This window comes from Annulohypoxylon truncatum (genome assembly GCF_022578515.1).
Source record: "Annulohypoxylon truncatum strain CBS 140777 unplaced genomic scaffold F4807scaffold_36, whole genome shotgun sequence".
Lineage (NCBI taxonomy): Eukaryota > Fungi > Ascomycota > Sordariomycetes > Xylariales > Hypoxylaceae > Annulohypoxylon > Annulohypoxylon truncatum.
This window is the reverse complement of record NW_025953822.1, coordinates 214,284-228,514: the sequence shown is the minus strand read 5'-3', so window position 1 is coordinate 228,514 and position 14,231 is coordinate 214,284. Positions and strand designations below refer to the sequence as shown.

Below are 14,231 nucleotides of genomic sequence, written 5' to 3'. Positions count from 1 at the left end.
TGTAAGCTACCTTAGTTGGCATGTACCTAGCTCGAAACCATTTTTTGGCAAATAGCAGGGAATAGGTTGCCAAGTTGGTTTTGCGACTTCCTCACTGCTTCTTCTACTAAAGTGCTAGAGCTAAGGTTGAGCAATTGCCCATTGGAGACAATTGGGGCTCCCCAGTGGCTGATAGCCTAGGTACAGCGGTAAGATAGTGGGGAAATACCCCCATGCTTTTTAGCGGCGTGACACTCGAACAACCTGGAGCTCCTGCCAGTAATGCCTGTAATTCCGCAATCCCCTTGAGCTACAGACGCCGAGGCAGCTTCAGTATTCCTCCACGTTGTGTCGCTTTACTTATTCGGGCTAAGTATCGCTTTTAGCACTCGGCTATATTTCTACGAACTCGAGGACACATTGCGATTATTTCCGTTAGACCGCTGAGTTAGACGATATAGAAACGGCATCAAGTTGTAACTTTGAGCAACTTATCGAAACATTGCTTAGTAAACTGAGTGTAATATTATCCAATGTTATAGATATAGAGTCTTCTATACATCATAATATTAGTTTCTAGCGGCTCTTACTCGCCATAAGCATGAAGTGATCTATCCTTTAAAAGACACGTAGGTATATACCTATAAATATAGCAAACAAGTGATAGTCAAGATATAGTCAAGATCAGCTTATGACTTTTCACTCGGCCCAGCGGATAGGGGCGATAGGGCGGAAGGCGTCCTTTCCTAGCTACATGCTAAGACTGCTAGTATATGGCATATATGTAATATGCCTCAGTCAGCTGGGATAGTTCAACGATCCGACAATTCCATCCTCGACCCGTGTGACCTTTTGTTGGGGTTTCAGAAAAAGCGAGGATCTTCAAGAAATGGATATAAAAATGGACATACAATATCAGCCACAAGTCAAGCCACATCTAGTAGAGAAGTCGGGCTTAGGTAGGAATTATTAGTAATCAGCCTCACCAGTTGGGTGGTCTGTGCATGGTACTTAGGTACTTCAACCGCTCAGCGCTAACCCTAATCAAGAATTAAGCTTGACCGGGGTTTCGAGCGGAAGGCAGCCTCACATACGACAGCCTTCTCACCTCGTACCTTGTTTGTAAACTTTCATCAAGCTCGGTTCTGTTTCGTAGCAAGCTTCTTCCTTTCCATCGCATCACTCAATTCTTCACATTTCTACATTTCTACTCTTCACGATGCCTACTACGACAGCCGAGACACTCTCCTTCGTGAATAAAAATGTCACCGTCGCCCCATTAGTTCTTCTCTCCGTCGTCGACCACTACAACCGAGTAGCAAAAGGCACCAGGAAGCGCGTGGTCGGTGTATTGCTGGGTCAGAATGATGGGAAGAATGTGCGAGTATCAAACAGCTTTGCAGGTTGGTCGCATTTCCTCAAGTTGTCTATACAGTCCGGATCAGTATTACTAACCTGGATTTGTTCTCTGTAGTTCCGTTCGAGGAGGATAATGACGACCCGTCAGTCTGGTTCTTAGATCATAACTACGTTGAGAACATGAACGATATGTTCAAGAAGGTCAACGCGCGAGAGAAGTTAATAGGCTGGTACCACTCCGGACCCAAGCTACGCGCATCCGATCTCGAGATCAATGAGCTATTCAAGCGATACACTCCCAACCCTCTACTAGTCATCATTGACGTCCAACCGAAAGAGTCTGGTGTCCCAACAGATGCATACTTCGCAGTGGAGGAGATCAAGGATGTATGTCGCTCCATAGTAGAGCTGCGGAAGGTCCACAAACTAATATGAATGACGTATAGGACGGCACAACCACATCCAAGACCTTCGTACACACCCCATCCACCATCGAAGCTGAAGAAGCGGAGGAAATTGGCGTTGAGCACTTACTTCGAGATATCCGCGACGTAGCCATTGGTACTCTATCTACCCGTATCACAAATCAGCTTCAGTCACTACAAGGACTACACCTCCGGTTACGCGAGATCCAGACTTATCTCCAGAAAGTCCAAGATGGCAAGTTACCAGTAAACCATGCGGTCCTAGGCAACCTCCAAGATATCTTCAACCTTCTACCCAACCTCTCCACACCCAAACCCAGCGCCGATGGAAAGGGTGGTAACGTAGGCGAACTATCATACGCGATGAGCGTCAAGACGAATGACCAGCTCCTCGCCATCTACCTTAGCAGCTTAATCCGTGCCATCACAGCCTTCCACGACCTCATCGAGAACAAGATCCAGAACCGGCAACAACAGGAAGAGAAGGAGGCGAAGGAAGAGGCTGCCGCGACGACGGGTAAGGAAGACAAGGAGAAGAAGGAGGGCAGCGTCAACGGTGTCAATGGTGAGCCGGCAGAGAAGAGTAGCGAAAAGGAAAAGAAGAAATAGTGAAGTCTATCACGAATACGCGGGATAATAAATCACTTCGGCCATTGTACATTATCCAGACTGGGGAGGAAAGGTCCATTCCGAGGCCAGAGTTCGCCTCATGCATGCATGCTATCTATAGACGTTTGATCAGACTCATGATCGCCTGATGAACGATGATTCATTTTGCTATGATTAAGGTGTCTTATTCCTTTTGTCCGTCATATTATTATACGTAAAAACTCATCACTTTGTGAGATCGTTACTCATAATTATATCGTGCCATACACCTCATCTCTCACCTCCCACCCCTTCCTCAGATATCAGCAACCAAACCCGCGCCCTCCTCCCTCCCCACAACCCTCTCATCCACATACCCGCCCAGCAAAGCACCCCACCTCTCGGCCAGCACGCACGCGAGCAAGTGCTTGCAGCAAGGAACCCCGGCAATCCCGCTTCCTTCCACACCGTCCGCGCTCAGGGCCCCGAACTCCCATCCGCCGTCCCCCGTCGGCCCGGAGCTAGGATAAGGAGAAGGAGAAAGAGAAGATGGGGAGGGGGAGGCGAGATAGGAATGCGGATGCGGATGCGGATGCGGATAAGGGCCCCGCTCCTCGCGCGGGAAGGCGGCGAAGGCGAAGGCCGCGCATGTACAGTTCCAGGCGCTGAGGCGCACGACGTAGGATAGACCTGCTGATGAAGAGGTGGAGGTGGAAGATTCGCCGCGGCGCGGGTGCTGCGGCTGTGCGGAGCGGACGATGTAGAATGTCGGCGGCGGCGGCGTTTCTTTATCGGAGCCCGGCGGTGATGGTGAAGACGATGGTGGTTGTGCTGGGTCTTTTCCCGCTCCCGTCTCGGGTTGGTGCGGGGAGGCGCTGACGATGACGCGTGTGGCGAGGCGGCGGTCTAGCAGGTCTAGCGCTGGGAGGAGGGTTAGGGGATACAGTGTGTAGAGGGTTGTGAGGAGAGGTCGGTGGGCGGGTGGGATGAGCTTGAGTGGGTTTGATGCTCCTGCGCTTGGGATCGCGGTGGTGGAGGGTGTGGTGGTAGGGGGGATGGGGATTGAGGTGAGGCTGTTTATGAGGGATGTTAGGAATTGTCGCGGTGTCGGTACTGGTTGGTTCATCCTCTTTCGTGGAAGTGTTAGAGGCTTCGGGTGGTGATAATGTAGATGAGGCGGTGGTTTAGATATAAGTGAAAGAAAGTTAGGTGAGTGAAAGGATACCGTATGACACTGTGCTTTGGACTGTAAAGTAATTGCGTGGGAAAGGGGGGAACATAGGTATATGCTGGGATTAGGGGCTGCCTCTCCTTGAGGTACTTAGTATATAAGTCAGAACGCTCTTTCTCTTCTGAAGTCGACATAGTATTCTATCTACATCTACAATCTTTGTTTATGTAGTAAAGTAAGTTATATCACATGTCTCAAGCTGCCCAAGAACAGAATTGGGTCTAAGTCGAAGGCAATACAGACATTGTTGTACCTTTACCTGAGGAGTTAATTATACTTTCTGAGATCTAGCTTTAATTTAATATAAATGGAGGGTAAAGTAACCTTGCTAGTGTGAACTGTCTATCTGGTTTTACACCTTGGTATGCCTCATCGAAAGGCGACTTCTCCATCAAACATGGCCCAGGAAACATGAGCTAATAATAGCGGTTTAGTCCTTGAAGCTGCTCTTCATGATTAGGTCTTTGTCTCCTCTGCTCCGAGGCTAGTTATCAACAGGTCTTCAATGGGCTACACTTTGATCTCGCCAGACCTCTTAACACCTAGGCATGTGGAAGTCTCTGCTCAAGGAGGCGATAGTGAACTTTCATTGGCATGGCAGCCAGGGAATAACAATTAGTGATGGTCGCCCTCTAGACCTCATAATTCTCATATAATCTGATTGCTTCAACCTAGGTAGCTTCCGGTTCTTTAGAATCGTCTACCAAGTACGATACCGAATCGTACAGGTCCTTAGGTTAGACTATTCTTCCCAGCAGTCGAATTCTCGCCATTCGATCACTACCATCTTTAGAGTAAAGACTTGAGAAGCCTCGTAATGTTGATATAACCCTTAGTTGGCTGACCCGTGCACTCACATACTACAACATAGCATAGATCTGCAAGTATGTCACCGGCTTGCCATTTCGCTCGTGTCAGGTGGATAAATTATTTCTAGGGAAGAGCAAACAGTTCGCTGAACGACTTTTCTCGTCAGTTTAGCTTAAGTTCTGATGCAGCATAGGTGAGCTTGAATCACTTGTTTGATTAGGTATCACAAAGTCACGTAATTCCGTGATGAGCGAATTTGGATGACTGAGAGGAGTTGGAATTGAATAGGACCAATGCTCAAGTTCAATCAAAATGGTGTCAGACATTCGCATCAACCCCTATTCATCATGTAACCAACGTGCTCATATCCTATCTAGATTGTTTGATGTAGGTAGGTAGAGAAGAGTACTTCCTTTAAAATGGTTAAGCGCTCCAGTGTCTCAAGTCTTTCAGTTTATCTGTAAACTGTTTGAGAATCAATCGTAGTGAATTGCTTAATAATAAATACTTACATTTACCTGATAAATCACCCTAAATACAAAATCAGTATTACATAGAAAGAGGCCCTCATGTATTCTCTAGCTAAACTCTACGTCCTCCTTGTCATGGCGGTTGCCTTGTTCGCTCATCTCATTAATTCCGAGCCGATTCTGTTAGCCAGGCTTCAGGCACGACGATACCAGGCCTATTGTTGCTTTCCCGGCTGCATCACATGTTCAGGCTATTCGTGCCAAACTTCCCCTTGTTATGGAGTTGTAAGCCTAGTATCATCTCTATAATTTTCGCATTTGAAGTTAGAGTAGATCAACTTGTGTGTTTACATTAGCAATCGAAAACCACGTTGCTGACTCGTCTCATATATGTAGTATAGTACCTGTTGCGCCGAGGGTTACCGCAAAGAGCGGAACGACAGCGAAGCACCATGATGAAGGCAAAGGCGGGCAATAGGAAGGAGGCCTTCGAAATATCAGTATTTTCATGGATATTTCACAATATGAAAATATGAATCTCCGTTGTCATGGCCGTATTCATATGAAGAAGATATTAATAGCACACCGGTTTCATGTTGTAAATGTCTTGCATTCGAAATTCTACCAAGTGCAGAATGTTTCAAATACCTAGCCAATGAAAAGCTGCTATATGTTTTCCGACAAACATCGATTAGCAATTCATCTATATCTCGGCTTTGTCGGACGACGAGGTGTAGGATGAGTGACGTAATAGCTAACCGGGGAAGGAAGCCTCGACTTTGCCCTTTACCACGATAAATGAGATCTGGGTTCGTCGATCAGGGTGCGACTTCTACATTTGATTGTAGCGGTCTGCCTTGCTGATTCATGTATGTAAGTACCCGAGGTCAATGTTATTGTGAAAACAGAGAAAGAGTTGAAGTTGAAGTGGACAATGTGACCCCCAAATTAGATCTGCCCCATTTCGTCACCACGGAAGCTGCAAGTCAACTAAGGGTGGGGTGAATGGCCCAAGCTCCCAAAATACGTACCTTTGCATATACAGGGCTATCGGTACTTCCCGTCTTACCTGAGCACGGTGACAGCTACCCACTAGTGCCGATTGGTCCAAATTACAACCATCTAAACATCTTCAAAATAGGTACCGAATCAATACAAAACATCCAAAATTCTACCCCCAAGCCGACAAGGCTTGAACTCGACATTCAAGATGGCTCCTGGGCAGAAGATGTACCCGAGGGCAACAGTAAAGAAGATTGTCAAGGCTCATTCAAAATGCAACGTTAGCAAAAACGTCGATGTCATGGTAGGGCTGGCCTGCTCTGTACCAGTCGCGTGACGCGCTCTAGCTAATATGCACTACAGATGTTCCTCGACTACGTACTCTTCATGCAAACGTAAGGCTTCTAGTCTCAGTCCCGAAGAATACGTACTATTCTTATCATCTTTCTCTTCGTGTGCTAATGGCATTAAATAGACTCATGAAGGAGGCAGCCATCGATGCAAAACAAGCCGGAGAAAGGGGTATTAGTGCCAGGAGCGTCAAGAAAGCTACTGCGGTTAGTTTGCTATATATGACCCCTTTGCTGGAACTATTGACTGATCTAGGTAAAGGATACTCTGGCCAAGTTTAAGGGGTGAAACACAACAAGCCTACATACTAAATGTGTTGAAACCACGAATAACTAACGTAATCCACGATATTCTTCGATTTGACTAATGAAGGATATGGGCCCGTGGTGCGAATACATATTTGGTGCCTTGCTGTCATCAACTTGTCTACTTATTCGGTCTCACGGCAACGTAGATCAAGTATACCAGGGGCATCACAGGGAACCTAGCTTTCAAACAGACAGAATGGGGTGAATAGCAACAGTCAATTTTGGTAGTAAAGATGCTGTATGCATACTCAACCTTACGTATAACATTCTCGTATGTATATTGACAAACTCTGGCGCGATTCTTGCCTCGAGCTTGAAGCACTAAGAACCATATCAATTATGATAATACCCGAGGCAGCTGTATATACACAACTAAATCATGAAAGGAAGCCAATGCAGATTGCCTCTGGTAGTGTTGAAGTTCATATCGTGTGCTTGCATGTACCTAAGTACATCTAATGAGATAATTTGTGAAAATAGGTAGGTACACAATTCCTAGGGTTTCTGTAGGTTTCGCCGAGTGGGTACAAGGCACCAAACACTTCCATACAAGTGCTAGGCTACCGCAAGCTAGGGCGCGCCGCGTGCTAGTGTGGGGCTTACCTGGGGACCGTTTGTGGGCGCCGCATTGGGGCCTAAGAAGCTAAGGCTAACCTTAACCCTGACGAAAGGAAAAAAAACCGATCTGAACTTTTTGACCCGAAACCCAAAAACTCACACTTGCAGAAAAACAACATCCACTTCTACCCATCTACAACCAACCAAACAACGACCTCTCCAGCTCTCACCATCTTCAATTCGCCTTTCCTACCTGAACCTACATATTGACACTACTTCGCCTTGTCTATACGACTTTCTACCTATTCTCCTACTGTTACCTAACGCAACCTGCAACCTAGAAACCTGCATACAAAAGACATACCTGCGCTTGCATTTTCATCATCTACTATTTTTACTCACGCCCGTTGCCCGTTTTTAATCACGAACCTTGAAAGTGTAAAAAATACGCCAAGGCGAGCAAACAAGCTCCTCCACAAATCCCACTAACGACAACCTTTTTTTCCTACGGACGATCACCTCATTCCTTTTTACTATGCCTTCCTCTGCTGTACAAAACCCTCCCGTGCAGACGGAGTCTAAGTCTGCGAAGAAGAAGAAGGCTAGGGCGATTCGTACCGAATCGCCTGCCCCGTCCGCTTTGTCTATCCCCGATAAACCCGCTTCCGTCGCCGGCCAAGATGGTCAGGATGACACTTCTGAGAACGCATATATTCGAGAGCTTCAGAAGTAGGTCTAACCTCGCCAGCGCCAGCTGATTACCTACTCTTCTTCGTGCTAATCTACCTGATTAATAGGAACATCCGCAACCTTAACAAGAAGATCGTAAGTTTGCATGCGTTATATCTACTTCTATACAACCTCCAGTAGCTTGTATCTAACTATGTTTCCCCTTTAGACCAACGCCTCCAAGACGGATGCCTTGATCGATCAGCACAAGGACAAGTCGTTGGATCAGCTCGTCGAGGAGAAGATCATCAATGTCGACCAGCGCGCCCAGCGCCTGAAGAAGCCCCACCTTGAATCTCAGCTCGCTCAGCTGGAGGAGCAGCTAGCCCAGTACAAGAAAGTTGACGAGGACTATCGATCCCGCTTCGCTGTCGAGAAGGCTAGCTTAGAGAAATCTCTCTCCGAGAAGTTTGAGAAGGAAAAAGCCGATGCGGTTGATGAAGTCAAGAAGCAAGCTGCGGCTGACGCCAAGAACATCAAGCACGATAGTCTCCTCGTTTTGTCGCAGTTCCTTCGATTGGCTGCAGCTCGACGAACCGAGGAAGCCGACCCTACTTCCGACGAGAACATGGCTTTGGAGGGCGTCCTTCTCAATGTATACTCTGGTGATGAGAATGCAGTTTCGACTATGATCAAACTTATTGAGGGATCGGAAGAGACTACGTTCGGCGTTTCTGGAGACCAACTTCAGACGACTTGTGAGTTTTGATGATATATATTATACCTTTATTTCCCCAGTTAATCCTTTCACAGTTGGTCAGGTCAAGGCTGCCGCTGAGGCCCATGCTGCCCAAATCGCTGCCCTCGAAGCAGCTGCCGCAGCCGAGCAGGCGGAAGCCGTTGGTGAGGCTGGTGCGGTCAATGGCACCGACCCGACCGTTGCCAATGCCGGCCTTACTGAAATCGACAGTAACGGCACCACCGCCCCGTTGACTAACGGCCATACCGAAAAGTCGACCGCCAGCTCGGACGTGCCCGCGAACAATGACGTCGGTGACAACGCTGCTAATGCTGCAGCTGAGTCTCAATGGGACCAGAGCAACGATTTAAGCGCTTCCGTTTCCCAGGAAGACTGGGTTAAAGTCCCTCGTGACCCTACCGAGACCGATACTGGTCTAACCGCGACTCCCGCATCCGCCGGGAACGTCCAATCTTGGGCTGACGAACAGCCCGAGAACCCTCCTCAGGTTAGTTAACCGGAGATTATCATTGTCCTCTTCCTTGTCATTTTAGGAAGGGTCAATTTTTAGGTTAGAGTATTGCTAACTCCTACTCAGGCACGTGCTCCAGCCGACGCAAACGACGGATTCCACCAAGTCCTGCGCAACCGACCCCAACGAGGTGACCGTGAAGGTGGCTACCGAGGGCGCGGCCGAGGCGACTTCCACCGAGGCGGCTACCGAGGACATGGTGAGGGACGAGGTCGTGGTCGCGGACGCGGTCGCGGCGGTCAGCGTGGCGGAAGGCCTCGAACTGAGGAATCGTAGAGGATTCAATCCCATACTTATCCACCGCGGTCTTACTGTCGCATCTCTCGGGATCGGCTCCTGGCTAGAGAATCGTGGCGATCATCTTCTTTGCTCTCAACTACATCCGGACCCCACCCACCTGGTTGTAGGGGAGAACACTCGACGGAACGGCACTAGTTTACGGAAGTGCATATGTATTTTGTAAAAAGGGAACTGGTGGGACGTCTACTGCATCGTATTTGCCCTCTGATTTCAGGAGGGAATGGAGTACAGTGGAAACGAACCGGCGTCGGCATTTCCGCAACGGGTCTGCGGCTGGTAGGAAGGGAATTCCAGGTGTTTGTCTGTACCAAAAAGCCTTGCTAGCATTTACGACACGCGAAAAAGTTGGCTGGAGTCAATGGTTAATGACACGATGACCATGATACTCCTTTTTTTCCTCACTTCTTTTTTTCCCGGCGTGTGCACTATGACGACGTGATAGGAGACGTGCTTCGTTTCTTACGTTTGACTCTTTCGATTTGATCCTTATTAAATGTGTAGATGGGGTGGGAGGGGGTTGGTATGAACTAAAAGCCAAAGAGAGTAGTGAGTAGCTTAAGAGGCGAACAAAGGGCTTGGTTAAACCTGAATTGCTGAGTCGCGTAGGTAAGTAGTTCTTATGTGTCTAACCTTCGGTAACCGCTCATATGTTGAGATAAGTCAAAAATGTAGGTAAAACAACAGACTCTAGTATGAGTAATTCATCTGCGTACATGGATAGAGCTTGTCTTTACCATGGCATATATAACGCGGACGTTACGAGGGTCTTACCGAGGAGAATGCGTGATGAATAGCGCGACAGCATGCCATGGATGGCAAATCTACATGTGAAGTCCAGCTAATAAGATGGGAATATAAAGACATTTCGTTTCACAATATATTTGATTTATTTATTGTAATGCTTTTCCGCCTCGAAGCTATCTACACCTCGACACCGCGGCCGAATCCCTACGGCGCAGGACTGTCTGTGGGATTCTTAAGTATGCATGTCATCCTGAGTATGTGGGATGTGCTCACTCTCCGCCATCCATGCATCTCCTTCTATTGGAGATACCCGTTCGCGCTTAGCCACTCCTTGATGACCTTAGCATCTCTTTCGCGGTAAGCGGCGCGGCCACGAATAGCATCCTTTACCTGCTCGAGGGTGCGGTCGAAGGCGCTAGTGTCCTTGTCCTTGAAGAAGGCATCGATCTCGTCGATGTACTTAGCATCCGTGAACCTCTGCAGAGTGAGCTTGACGAAGCGGTCCAGGACGACCGGGTTGGCCATCTTGGTCGTCAGCTTCTCCCAGTTGTCCTGGATGTACTTCCACTGGATGGGGCGTGCGACGGAGTTCGTTGATAGGGCGCTGCCGAGGGAATGCATGTCGCCCGATGGTACGGACTCCGATGGGGGCGCGGGTGGTGACAGGTCGCAGTTGAAGGGAAGGAGGCTCTTGGAGATGATTTCGGGGTCGCGGACGTGGCCTAATGAGGCTAGACAGACTTCCTTGCCGTCGATGGATGCACCGGTGTACCATTCTTTCTTGAGGACCTCCACTGCCTTGGCCGGGTCAGTCTTGACTGCGGTACGGTAGACTACGGTTCTTAGGTTCGGATGTAGAGGGGTTCCCTTCTCAACCCAGGAGTCGAACAACGACTTCGCCTTCTCGGTTACTCTGAATTATTGATTAGCTAATGAATATGGCGGGGTTCTTTAGGAAACAGATAACTTACCCCTGGTGGCCGTTTGCTGCAGCGCTAAGCAGAAGTCGCTTACGTAGCAGGCCTGTGAGATAGTCCTCGCCTTCTGGGAACTCCCATCCAATCTTCTCCACAGCATTGCTGACAAGCTTAAGAATAAACTGCTCTAGGCCGCGCTTGATTTCGTCATCGTCTCCAAAGATGGTCTTGACTAGTCCAACGGAATCTAGGACCTGTGCCCAAACAAGGTGGTTGGTCTCACCTCCAAAACCCTTAATGAAAGAGAGAAGGGCAGGGGTGGTGCCATAACCAGAAAATGCCAAGTCCGCCGCGGAACCAATGATAGAGATCTTGTCTTCGTTGCTTAGACGATCGAGTTGGGTGCTAAGCTTCGCAAGACGTGCTGGGGGGTAGTTGGTTCGGTAGAAGCCGGTGGCGTTGCTGTTGATCTTGTAGAAGTCGTTATCGATGTCACGGATTGTTGTGCTCTTCTCAGTAAGAGCAAATCTCTGGATATCCTGCTGTCCGACCTTGCCCTGTAACGACAGCGGCACCCACCATACGGTCTCGTCCTCTTCTGGCTTTACATCACCAGTCGAGAGGTATCGATTCTGCTTAATCGATATCTGACCTGGCTCCTCAGCGACGGTCAACAACGGATGTCCAATCTTCTCTATCCAGTTGCCCATCAGGCCATTAACGTCGGTTCCGGAGGCCTCGGTTAGTGCCTGCCAGAGATATTCGGTCTTAGCATTGCCGTAAGCGTGCTTCCTTAAATATGCGCCAACTCCCTGGAGGAAAGTCTTCTCTCCGAGTTGGCTGACCAGCATTCGCAATGTAGAGCATCCCTTGAGATAACTGATATGGTCAAAGATCTGGTTTACATCTAAAGCATCTTTGACCGGGACGTGAACAGGGTGGGACGCACGCATTCCATCGAGCTTGAAGGCCATTTCCATTCCCTCGTTCACGAATTGGGCCCAAACTTGCCAGTCGGGATGGAACTCGTTGACGGCGTACCAACCTGCCCAAGTGGCAAAAGATTCGTTCAGCCAAAGCTCGTCCCACCAATCCATGGTAACAAGATTGCCAAACCATTGATGAGCCAATTCGTGGGCAACGACGTATGCAACACGGTTCTTGTATCTAGCATCTGAGGTCTTCTCGTCGAAAAGGACAGCTGTCGTACGATAGGTTACGAGACCCCAGTTTTCCATTGCTCCATGCGTAAACTCGTGGACGGCGAGCAAGTCAGACTTTGGAAGAGGATAATCGATACCGAAGCTCTCAGAAAACAAGTCAATGGTCTTCGGCGCGTGTTCTAAAGCGAATCGACCTTGCTCCTTCAGCCCACGAGTAGTGTAGACACGCACGGGAATCTGCTTGCCATTGTACTTGCGTTCGGTAAAGGCTTCGACGTACTCGAAGTCTCCAACCGCCCAGGCCAAAAGGTAAGTGCTCATGACCGGGGTTCGTTCAAAGGCAACCGATACAAAACCATCACGAGTCTTAGAAGAGCTCTTGGCAGGCATGTTAGACAAGGCAACCTGATCCTCCGGTATTTCGATCTGAAGGTCGAAAGTTGCCTTTAATCGTGGCTCGTCAAAACAAGGGAAAGCTCGGCGGGCATCGCAGGCTTCGAACTGAGTGCTCAACATGTAGTGGAAGGTATCGTCTCTAGGTACTGAAGCGGCTGCGGGGACGACAGGCTTATATTTGCTTCGGTAGAAGCCAGCCATGTCGTTGTTCATGATTCCCTGAAAAGTAATCTGAAGAGTAGCCAGTTGCGAGGCCGGTACCTCGTCAGCGAAGACGAGGGTGGCCCGTTGCTTCTTCTCATCGTAGTTAAACGTAGTGGTCTCTTGGGATTGTGTAGGCTTGGTGGAGTCAGGCGTGATCTTAGCAGTAAGTAACTTGAGCTCAATAGAGTTGATAACAATCTCCTTGACAGGTTCAGTAATAGAAACATTGATGGTCACGTTTCCATTGTACGACCAGTCTTTAAAGTTCAGGGAGGAGATGTTGAGGTCATAATGAGAAGGGGTGACGGTAGAGGGGAGAACGTCTCGGTCTGCCATGATGGATGAAGGGATGATGGCCGAACAAGAGAGTCTGGACGATGAAGAGAAGAGACGGCTGAAAGAGTGGTTGAAGAAGCGGTTGCGGTGTCGGGTGTTAATGTTGTTCTTGGTATTAGCACGGCTACTAATAGACACACGTGCGGTGGTATTGTGGTATGAATCAAGGTGGGGTCCTGTTTGTCTGGGTCTGTCTTTAGATTGATGATGCGAATCTTGAGCTTGGTTGGCCGAGCTGATGACGAAATTGGCAGGTGTTGAAGTAAACCGTCGACAGGGTTTAACTGTCCTGTGACTTTTATCCAATAACTTAAAAAAGCAATCAACTCGTCCGGGTATTGTCGAGCTAGAAGAGGTTGTATACCGGTAGGTAGTGTATTGTCTCATTGATTGTTTTGAGAAATATGCAGCAGATGTGCTGCGGGTAGAAGTTACACAGCTTCTAGACGCTGATCTTATAGGTACTTCCGCACCGCCCGCAGTGCCCCTCACCAGATTCCACGCAACGGTGGTACCAGATCGGGGGACCACTAGCCGGCAGACCTGACCAATCATGTCCATTCTCGCAGATGTCAGGTCGAATCGGGACGCCAGAAACCTAATATCTACCTACACTTTGCTTTTCCATTTAATGTTAGCTATAAAATTGGTCCAGGATGCACCTATAGGGGGGAAGAACTTCAATTTGGTGAGACCACTACTAACCTAACATGAAGGAGAACATTCACCTTCTCGTAACTATACCGAGAGTCCCAAAATGACACGGCCCGTATTACATCAGTATAGAGGACATTGTATCAATCATCATGTAAATAAATATAAAAAGGTGGTATGTATGTGGGTAAGTAAATACTTGGCAATTAATAACGTGAACAAATACTTGATTCCCCAATAGAAACATAAAACAGCTTCCTATCTTAGCAAAACTAAACAAGTAGCTGTGGAATCTAGCTGAAAAAGGCCCGGATGATCAATTGAAAGGCTATTATATTTGCACTACAGACGGAAATCCTGGAAAATGTTAAGTGTGAGGCCGAACGAGTTGAGGCGTAGGAGTGTTGATTGAAGTGTAGAAAGAGATTTTGGTGGAAGAATTTGAAAAGTTAAGGGCGATTAAAACGTCAGATTGATATGACGTCTAAATGAAAAC

General features: G+C 48.2%; 6 protein-coding genes across 6 annotated transcripts; 4 read left to right on the top strand and 2 right to left on the bottom strand.

Moving 5' to 3' along the window:
* The first annotated feature begins 1,075 nt into the window (after positions 1-1,075).
* On the top strand, positions 1,076-2,520 carry F4807DRAFT_239945 (maintenance of mitochondrial structure and function-domain-containing protein). The gene is made up of 3 exons (XM_047994271.1): positions 1,076-1,382; positions 1,454-1,725; positions 1,785-2,520. Exons 1-3 carry the CDS (start codon positions 1,199-1,201, stop codon positions 2,370-2,372), a joined length of 1,044 nt encoding a protein of 347 aa, XP_047850696.1. The 5' UTR covers positions 1,076-1,198; the 3' UTR covers positions 2,373-2,520.
* Positions 2,521-3,546, bottom strand: F4807DRAFT_239946 (uncharacterized protein). Its single transcript, XM_047994272.1, has one exon. It carries the CDS (start codon positions 3,475-3,477, stop codon positions 2,668-2,670), a length of 810 nt encoding a protein of 269 aa, XP_047850695.1. The 5' UTR covers positions 3,478-3,546; the 3' UTR covers positions 2,521-2,667.
* Positions 3,547-4,709: 1,163 nt separating this feature from the next.
* On the top strand, positions 4,710-5,798 carry F4807DRAFT_440149 (uncharacterized protein). The gene is made up of 2 exons (XM_047999276.1): positions 4,710-5,528; positions 5,622-5,798. The coding sequence occupies exon 1, from the start codon at positions 4,962-4,964 to the stop codon at positions 5,169-5,171; it is 210 nt and encodes a 69-aa protein (XP_047850694.1). The 5' UTR covers positions 4,710-4,961; the 3' UTR covers positions 5,172-5,528; positions 5,622-5,798.
* A 115-nt stretch (positions 5,799-5,913) lies between these two features.
* F4807DRAFT_440146 (uncharacterized protein) lies at positions 5,914-6,948 on the top strand. The gene is made up of 4 exons (XM_047999275.1): positions 5,914-6,168; positions 6,228-6,259; positions 6,340-6,421; positions 6,477-6,948. Exons 1-4 carry the CDS (start codon positions 6,073-6,075, stop codon positions 6,501-6,503), a joined length of 237 nt encoding a protein of 78 aa, XP_047850693.1. The 5' UTR covers positions 5,914-6,072; the 3' UTR covers positions 6,504-6,948.
* A 283-nt stretch (positions 6,949-7,231) lies between these two features.
* F4807DRAFT_440143 (uncharacterized protein) lies at positions 7,232-9,989 on the top strand. Its single transcript, XM_047999274.1, has 5 exons — positions 7,232-7,810; positions 7,879-7,906; positions 7,980-8,508; positions 8,564-8,997; positions 9,088-9,989. Exons 1-5 carry the CDS (start codon positions 7,617-7,619, stop codon positions 9,295-9,297), a joined length of 1,395 nt encoding a protein of 464 aa, XP_047850692.1. The 5' UTR covers positions 7,232-7,616; the 3' UTR covers positions 9,298-9,989.
* Positions 9,990-10,189: 200 nt separating this feature from the next.
* Positions 10,190-14,187, bottom strand: F4807DRAFT_440141 (peptidase family M1-domain-containing protein). Its single transcript, XM_047999273.1, has 3 exons — positions 13,787-14,187; positions 11,037-13,700; positions 10,190-10,978 (listed from the first exon to the last, which is right to left on the bottom strand). The coding sequence occupies exons 2-3, from the start codon at positions 13,640-13,642 to the stop codon at positions 10,363-10,365; spliced, it is 3,222 nt and encodes a 1,073-aa protein (XP_047850691.1). The 5' UTR covers positions 13,643-13,700; positions 13,787-14,187; the 3' UTR covers positions 10,190-10,362.
* Positions 14,188-14,231: the final 44 nt, after the last annotated feature.